The 10,000-nt window shown below is 39.9% G+C and overlaps 1 protein-coding gene across 1 annotated transcript in view; it reads left to right on the plus strand.

Annotated features, from left to right (window-relative positions):
• Positions 1-10,000, plus strand: part of LOC133575988 (excitatory amino acid transporter 1-like) — a 54,312-nt gene that overhangs the window by 30,951 nt on the left and 13,361 nt on the right. Inside the window, exons 4-6 of the mRNA XM_061928958.2 lie at positions 1,415-1,619; positions 8,135-8,177; positions 8,781-9,049. Of these exons, the coding sequence (XP_061784942.1) occupies positions 1,415-1,619; positions 8,135-8,177; positions 8,781-9,049 (517 nt within the window). The remainder of the gene's footprint in view (positions 1-1,414; positions 1,620-8,134; positions 8,178-8,780; positions 9,050-10,000) is intronic.

Here is a 10,000-nt window from a genome sequence, read left to right on the forward strand (position 1 = left end):
TATGGACGCCAGTGGCGCAAACAGCAGCGACACCCGAGACGTAGTCGCAGAACTCTCCGGCTGCTGAACTTCTGGCGCCACTCACGCCCACCTTCTCGGCAGCCACGAATGTGGCCTTTCCGTGGTCGCCCGCCTCGCCTCCGGCAGCGGCGTTCCATTCGCCGCCGCCACCTGACTCGTCCCCGGTGGATTCGGGGACACGTGGCCTGGCGACCCTCCGCCAAATCCTCCCTCCACCCTCCCTTGACTCTTGAACTTTGTCATAGTCGGGGGGGTTTTAGTTTTGCCAGGGGACATCTGGAATCTGTCCCTTAAGGGGGGGGTACTGTTATGATCCGCTGCCCGGATCATATTTTTGTTTTTGTTTTCAAGTCACTTGTGTTTTCAGCACCTCTTGAGTTTGTTTCTGTTGCCATGACGGCAGATTATAGTCACCTGTCTCTGGTTAGTGTCCCGGACGCGCACCTGTTGCCCGGGCACTAATCAGAGGGCTATTTAGTTTACGCGCTGGCCTCATTCGGTCTGTTGGTTTTGTTTGCTCCTACGCAACAAGTTACGCTCCTAGTTTCGCTCATAATTTACATTTTTGATATTAGCATCTTTGCTACCCTCTTGTTTTCCGTGCCGTGGTGCACCGCGCAGCATTTTGTTCTGCAATCAGAATAAATCATTTATTCTCACCTGCAAGCCGCTTCCTGACATCCCTCTGCATCTTGAAAGGACGACCTCCGGCATCACAATGCCTCGAAGGCGTAACAACTTTTTTATTAAAAGCATTTACCTTAATTTTGTATATGCAATATATACTGTATATATATATATATATATATATACTGTATATATATATATATCTATATGTATATATATATATATATATATATATATATATATATATATATATATAAAAAAAAACGAAAACTTCTTTATTATTGAATTTTTTGAAAATTATATTCATAATATCTATATCATTGATAAAATATGCTTTTTAATCTTATATTAAATTGTATTTAATTTTTTTAATAAAAATGTTTAACTTTTTTTTTATTAAAACATTTACCCTTTTATTTTTGTATTCAATAAATCAAATGTAAAAATGAATGTAATAAAACACTTTCTTGACTCAAAGTCATTAAAACAAATAATATTGTTTCCAAAAACATATATTTATTAATTTTGAATTAAATTACATTTTAAATACAATTAAAACAAACTGATGACATTTTTTCCCCATTAGGAGTGTGTTTATGTGATATACCTTTACTTTTGGATATTGAAAGTCTTTACCACACCACCTTTGGCTCAGATATGGCATCTGTAAAGCAGATTACGGTTGTGTTTAAAAAGAAACGAGAGAAAATTAAAGAACTGTTCTGTAATAAACAAATAATAAACGCCTGGTATTCTTCTGCTTTAGGAATGGCCGCTCTGGACAGCCGTGCTTCGGGCAAAATGGGCATGAGGGCGGTGATCTACTACACCACCACCACGGTGATTGCTGTGTTTATCGGCATTGTCATGGTGCTCGTTATTCACCCTGGTAAAGGCTCCAAGGATGAGTTCGCCAAGCAGCAGCCAATAGAGCAGGTTAGCCCTGCTGATGCCTTCCTGGACCTTATCAGGTACCGTTCCTGCATGTACACACATCAACACAACCACATAGGTTCTCTCGTTTTTGAGAGTGTAACAGTCTGGGTCAAAGGTTAAGCTATGAAAAACTTGGGGGGAAAAAAACAGATTTTTCTGCAACTTTCATCCAATTGTTTACAAACTTTGTGTACATAAAGTAGATGGATAACCACTGAGCTGCTTTGTTGTTGGTGGTCATTTGTCTCCCCCTTAAGGACTAGTCCAAGGTCAAAGTACACCAGTAATGAAGTTAAAAATAAATTTTCCACAAACCACATTGAGTTCATACTAAAACAGGGGTTCTTAACCTTTTTGAACTGGGGGCCCGACCTTTCCACTACAGAAGGGCCCGGGGCCAATGTTCCCTCTAAGGTGCGCGCCTGTGCAATTGCGCACTGCTCAAGCGTCCTCTGCGCACGGCAAATCTATGCCACGTACAAAATCAGGTAAAAAAATAAGCGCATAACAATTTTCGACACGAGACAGACACGACAGAAAAAACGTCATCATTCGTCATCATTGTTCAAATATTGTAACGTCCGTCGAGACGCTTTGAGGACATGAATTCCATCGATCACTTTACTGAGCAAAACTCTTTATTGTCGGCCATAAACACATCACCAAAACATTAGTAAAAAAAATGATATCTAGCAAAACTGGTCATTTTCTGCAGTACAAACCAGACCAAAAGCAACTTTGTTATATCAACAGCCGCCGCTCGCTCTTTCTCACTTGCGCCAACACATGCACATATGGCACTTAGCCAGTGATGCGTTTACAGCCACATAAAAAGTCGGACAACTCCAACACCACACATAAAGTGTCATTCCAGGTCGTTACACTATGATTTACCAATCAAATGTGTGCTTATTCTAGTGTCATTTGTTAGGAATCTTCATTTATAAATATTAATCATGAAATGCTGTTAGTATATTAAATAAATACTAATAAAAATATACTTTTTACAAACAGGAAGTTGCAGGAATGTACACATGATCCCCTGCTTACATCTCATTGTGCAACATGTGAATGTTTTGATGGGAACTATATGTAGTGTCTGAAAGGGGTACAAATTATTTCCAAAGCAGGACCTCCACCCAGACAAACAATACAAGTACACAGTTCATGAAAAACAATATTTGTTGTTATTGTCATTGTAAGTGGGCCTAAACACTTATATTAGAAATGGAAATGACTGCTGTCATTTGATTATAATAATAAGAGAATGTTGTCTGTCTATCTGCGATGAGGTGGCGACTTGTCCAGGGTGTACACCGCCTTCCGCCCGAATGCAGCTGAGATTGGCTCCAGCACCCCCTGCGACCCCAAAAGGGACAAGCGGTAGAAAATGGATGGATGGAAGGAGATTTAACTTGTCATTTAGTCAGGTTTGGGACAGGTGTGCTGCTGGTGTAGCCACAGTGTGCACGTCTGATGTTGCTCACATGGGCTCCACTGAATTTTTTTGCGTTTGTTCACACATGAAAAATTAGAAGGAACATTGCCCGGGGCCCTCTCAAATATTAACACTGAATTTTACTTTTGATTATAATCATATTCAATAATTATATCTAACCTGCTTACAGTTTACAAGCTTGTCAAATTATTTTTAAAAAAACATGTTAATCACAAATATAATTAATTATTATAAGTACTAACCAAATATTTTGCATTAGAAGGCACGCATAAATAACTGCAGAAAAATACATTTACATATAATTATGTTGCGCTAAAATAGATCTACTAAATTAATCATGAATATGTTTACCTAAACTGTCAATAAAATTAAAGTGAAAATACAGCTTCACCACTTGGGTAATAATTGATGTGCTTAAGAAATTTCAATGGAGTTTAGCTCCAGACTTCTTCTGTTTGTTTGATATTGTCATTACTCCCCCAAGTGGTGGAAAAGTGCATTACAACTGCGTAACTCTGCAAATCATACAGACCACAGCTGAAAAAGAAATATTTTTTGGCCATCCCCTGGAGGGTTGCAGAACCCGAATGACTTTCTAGGAGTTTTCCAGGTGTGCAATTAAATTGCCAATATATATTTATAATTCTACAAGCGGTAGAAAATGGATGGATGGACCGTTGCCCACACTAAAACACTTAATCGGAGACAGCGTGGCGTGGTTGAAAGAGTGACCGTCCCAGCAACTTGAGGATTCCTGGTTCAATCCCCACCTTCTACCATCCTAGTCACGTCTGTTGTGTCCTTGAGCAAGACACATCACCTTTGCTCCTGATGGGTCATGGTTAAGTTAAAGTTAAAGTGCCAATGATTGTCACACACACACTATGGCAAAATTATTATCTGCATTTGACCCATCACCCTTGATCACCCCCTGGGAGGTGAGGGGAGCAGTGGGCTGCAGCGTTGGCCGCGCCCGGGAATCATTTTTGGTGATTTAACCCCCAATTACAACCCTTGATACTGAGTGCCAAGCAGGGAGGTAATGGGTCCCATTTTTATAGTCTTTGGTATGACTCGGCCGGGTTTTGAACTCACAACCTACCGATCTCAGGGCGGACACTCTAACCACTCTAACGCCTTGCATGGCAGCTCTCGCCATCAGTGTGTGAATGTGTGTGTGAATGGGTGAATGTGGAAATAGTGTCAAAGCGCTTTGAGTACCTTGAAGGTAGAAAAGCCATACAGGTCAAACTGAGGGTGGCCGTACAAACAACTTTAACACTGTTACAAATATGCGCCACACTGTGAACCCACACCAAACAAGAATGACAAATACATTTCGGGAGAACATCCGCACCGTAACACAACATAAACACAACAGAACAAATACCCAGAACCCCTTGCAGCACTAACTCTTCCGGGACGCAACAATATACACCCCCCACTACCCTCTACCCCCCCCCCCCCCATCCCCCTTCACCTCAACCTCGCCCACCTCAACCTCCTCATGCATGTCCCAAATTCCAAGCTGCTGTTTTGAGGCATGTTAAAAAAAAAAATGCACTTTGTGACTTCAATAATAAATATGGCAGTGCCATGTTGGCATTTTGTTCCCCATAACTTGTTACATTGTTTAATGCATCCAGCGGGGCATCACAACAAAATTAGGCATAATAATGTGTTAATAATTCCACGACTGTATATATCGGTATCAGTTGATATCGGAATCGGTAATTAAGAGTCGGACAATATTGGAATATTGGATATCGGCAAAAAAGCCATTATCGGACATCTCTAGTTTTAATCTTTTTTTTGTTTGTTTTTTAATGTTTTAGTGTCTTACTGTATATGGAAAAAAACAGTGCTAAAGTTGATTTTACGGTAAAAAACTCAGTCCGCGGAATTTAGCCGTAATTTAACCGTAAAATATATTGTCAATTTTACAGTCCACATTTTTGATTGATAATTTGTTTTGAAATCATAACTCAAGCAGATAATTAAGTCCAGTATTTATCTTTTATTTTAACAAAAAATATTTTTGGAATACATGATAATATAATATTTTGATTTTGATAATATTGAATTTTAAAAGATATGCAATTGCATGCAGTACACGATTTTCAATGTCAAAAGGGAAAGAGCAAATATATTTAGTAGAGATGTCCGATAATATCGACCGATAAATGCGTTAAAATGTAATATCGGAAATTATCGGTATCGGGTTTTTTTTTTAATCTGTATTGTTTTTTTTGTGCTTTTTTTTAAAAATTAAATAAACATAAAAAACACAAGATACACCTACAATTAGTGCACCAACCCAAAAAACCTCCCTCCCCCATTTACACTCATTCACACAAAAGGGTTGTTTCTTTCTGTTATTAATATTCTGGTTCCTACATTATATATGTGAAGTGAAGTGAATTATATTTATATAGCGCTTTCCTCTAGTGACTCAAAGCGCTTTACATAGTGAAAACCCAATATCTAAGTTACATTTAAACCAGTGTGGGTGGCACTGGGAGCAGGTGGGTAAAGTGTCTTGCCCAAGGACACAACGGAAGTGACTAGGATGGCGGAAGCGGGGATCGAACCTGCAACCCTCAAGTTGATGGCACGGCCTCTCTATCAACCGAGCTATACCGCCCCCATATATCAATATATATCAATACAGTCTGCAAGGGATACAGTCCGTAAGCACACATGATTGTGTGTGCTGCTGGTCCACTAATAGTACTAACCTTTAACAGTTAATTTTACTCATTTTCATTAATTACTAGTTTCTATGTAACTGTTTTTATATTGTTTTACTTTCTTTTTTATTCAAGAATTTTTTTTAAATGTATTTATCTTATTTTATTTTATTAATTAAAAAAAAAAAGGACCTTATCGTCACCATACCTGGTTGTCCAAATTAGGCATAATAATGTGTTAATTCCATGACTGTATATATTGGTTGATATCGGTATCGATAATTAAAGAGTTGGACAATATCGGATATCGGCAAAAAGCCATTATCGGACATCCCTGATATTTAGTTAGAAAATGTTAAGCATTTTATTAATGCATATTGTTTCCAGGCTTTCGCGGGCCACATAAAATAATGTGGCGGGCCAGATTTGGCCCCCGGGCCTTGAGTTTGACACCTGTGATCTATGATGACATCACCTTTTTTTTTTATTTTACAGTTGAAGGTGCATGGGAGGGAGGCTTCACTACTAACAAAATTAGGCATAATAATGTGTTGATTCCACGACTGTATATATCGGTATCGGTTGATAACGGAATCGGTAATTAAGAGGCGGACAATATCGGAATATCGGATATCGGCAAAAAAGCCATTATCGGACATCTCTACCATTTATCATTTAATATTCCCCACCATCATAGAAAATGTTTGGCCACAATCAAACCGAAGTTAAACACCCACACCAACATTTTTTTTTTTTAATTACAAACCCCGTTTCCATATGAGTTGGGAATTTGTGTTAGATGTAAATATAAACGAAATACAATGATTTGCAAATCATTTTCAACCCATATTCAGTTGAGCATGCTACAAAGACAACATATTTGATGTTCAAACTGATAAACATTTTTTTTTTTGCAAATAATCATTAACTTTAGAATTTGATGCCAGCAACACGTGACAAAGAAGTTGGGAAAAGTGGCAATAAATACTGATAAAGTTGAAGAATGCTCATCAAACACTTATTTGGAACATCCCACAGGTGAACAGGCAAATTGGGAACAGGTGGGTGCCATGATTGGGTGTAAAAGTAGATTCCATGAAATGCTCAGTCATTCACAAACAAGGATGGGGCAAAGGTCACCACTTTGTCAACAAATGCGTTTAGCAAATTGTTGAACAGTTTAAGAAAAACCTTTCTCAAACTATTGCAAGGAATTTAGGGATTTCACCATCTACGGTCCGTAGTATCATCAAAGGGTTCAGAGAATCTGGAGAAATCACTGCACGTAAGCAGCTAAGCCCGTGACCTTCGATCCCTCAGGCTGTACTGCATCAACAAGCGACATCAGGTGTAAAGGATATCACCACATGGGCTCAGGAACACTTCAGAAACCCACTGTCAGTAACTACAGTTGGTCGCTACATCTGTAAGTGAAAATTAAAACTCTCCTATGCAAGGCGAAAACCGTTTATCAACAACACCCAGAAACGCCGCCGGCTTCTCTGGGCCTGAGCTCATCTAAGATGGACTGATACAAAGTGGAAAAGTGTTCTGTGGTCTGACGAGTCCAAATTTCAAATTGTTTTTGGAAACTGTGGACGTCGTGTCCTCCAGACCAAAAATGAAAATAATTATCCGGATTGTTATAGGCGCAAATTTGAAAAGCCAGCATCTGTGATGGTATGGGGGTGTATTAGTGCCCAAGACATGGGTAACTTACACATCTGTGAAGGCGCCATTAATGCTGAAAGGTACATACAGGTTTTGGAGCAACATATGTTGCCATCCAAGCAACGTTACCATGGACGCCCCTGCTTAGTTCAGCAAGACAATGCCAAGCCACGTGTTACATCAACGTGGCTTCATAGTAAAAGAGTGCGGGTACTAGACTGGCCTGCCTGTAGTCCAGACCTGTCTCCCATTGAAAATGTGTGGCGTATTATAGTAAGTAAGTAAGGCGTATTATGAAGCCTAAAATACCACAACGGAGACCCCCGGACTGTTGAACAACTTAAGCTGTACATCAAGCAAGAATGGGAAAGAATTCCACCTGAGAAGCTTAAAAAAATGTGTCTCCTCAGTTCCCAAACGTTTACTGAGTGTTGTTAAAAGGAAAGGCCATGTAACACAGTGGTGAACATGCCCTTTCCCAATTACTTTGTCACGTGTTGCGGCCATGAAATTCTAAGTTAATTATTATTTGCAGAAAAAAAATAAAGTTTATGAGTTTGAACATCAAATATGTTGTCTTTGTAGTGCATTCAATTGAATATGGGTTGAAAATGATTTGCAAATTATTGTATTCCGTTTATATTTACATCTAACACAATTTCCCAACTCATATGGAAACGGGGTTTGTACACGCACGGATTAATTAATCCAAGTGTTTGCTGTTTTGCAGGAACATGTTCCCTCCGAACCTCGTGGAGGCTTGCACCAAACAGGTAACTCTAAATACAGTGCATTGTAAATAATGATACTCATAACAGCAGTAGCAGTTGTGGTAGAAATAGTAGTAGTAGTGAAATACTCTTTTTCTTGTCTTGCCTTTTACTCATGTCCTATCACTGACACTTCTTTATGTGACACTATGAATAATTTGTGTGAAATGGTTACTAGACAACACTGGCCGATGTCATCTTTATTTTTTGTGATTTTGACTGAAATAATCGTAGTTGATTAATTGTATTTTAACTGTTTGCTATTGTGCGGGCGGAGCTAATGTTCCTTGTCGCGACGTATGTGTTTGCTTCATCAACCAGTGGGACTAAATTGATGTCCACTGATGCAACTCTAAGCCAAAGCAAAAGCAATGTAGTGCGGTACCGTGTCCGTCAATGAAGAAGAAGCTTTGCAAGTGTTGTACTTGGAATTGTTTGTTTCATATGCTTTTCTTTACAGATGTAGTCATTTCACTAGAGTCATATCCCGAGGATCACCAAGACACTGTGAATATATGGCAAGCCATTAAGTTGCCACTGCACTGCTACATTAGCATGGTTAAGGTTCCACTGTCTAACACGTCGCTTTTTTTTCTCGTTTTAAAGTTCAAGACGCAGTACGCCAAGAGAGTAGTCCACGTCAAGGTGACGGTGAACGATTCCGTGTTCACGCTCAACGGGAGCCAGCTGATCAGCAGGGAGGAGATGATCCCGGTGCCAGGGTCGGTCAATGGGGTCAACGCGCTGGGATTGGTGGTGTTCTCCATGGGCTTCGGTTTCATCATCGGGAGCATGAAGGAGCAGGGCCAGCCTTTGAGGGACTTTTTTGACTGTCTCAATGAGGCCATCTTGAGGCTGGTGGCCATAATCATGTGGTAGGTCCAAGAATGTTACTTGTCTCTTGAGGAGCGATGGAGATTGTCAGTCAGTTAGAACCTGCTGCTCCCCCAATCATAACACTAGTTGTATCATTTCTGGACGGAATCTGTTATTTCTCTAATCAGGAATTGTGCTGAAAGCAGGCAGCTGTGCTACTTGTAAAACTTATATATATATATATATATATATATGTGTGGGGAAAAAAAAATCACAAGACTACTTCATCTCTACAGGCCTGTTTCATGAGGGGGTTCCCTCAATCATCAGGAGATTTTAATGGGAGCATTCACATACCATGGTTTATATAGGGCACAGAGTGGGTGGGTACAGGCTGGCGTAGGGGCGTGTTGATTGGCTCATGTGTTACCTAGGAGGTGTTTCCGTCTGTGGCGGCATGCTGATACAATTTCGCTGCGCTTGTTGAGGGATGACAGGTCTGGACGGTATATTATAAACAGTTTCTCTTTCAAGCATAGGTTGCATCTTTTATTACCACTATTGTAAGGTGTGCTGGATGCAAGAATTTGCCATGTTATTGAATATTCAACATTATTGTCTTTGAGGTTCCAAATGTGTTTGCTGAGTTCTGTGGTATTCCGCAGGTTTTGGTTCCTGAAAGAAGCCTTGTGATTGTTCCATCTGGTTTTAAACTCTCCCTCGGTTAATCCTACATATGTGTCGGATGTGTTAATGTCCTTGCGTGTTACCTTAGATTGGTAGACAACTGATGTTTGTAAGCACCCCCCGTTGAGAGGGCAATCAGGTTTCTTGCGGCAGTTGCAGCCTTTGTTGGTTTTGGGGTCGCTCTGTCCGGGGGCCGACGGCTCATTTGCAATTGTTTTGTTGTGGTTTGAGATAATTTGTCGTATATTGTTCATACAGCTGTAGCTCAATTTAATGTTGTTCTTGTTGAATACTTTTCTTCAACAAGAACAACATTAAATTGT

Source organism: Nerophis lumbriciformis, linkage group LG33 (genome assembly GCF_033978685.3).
Source record: "Nerophis lumbriciformis linkage group LG33, RoL_Nlum_v2.1, whole genome shotgun sequence".
NCBI lineage: Eukaryota > Metazoa > Chordata > Actinopteri > Syngnathiformes > Syngnathidae > Nerophis > Nerophis lumbriciformis.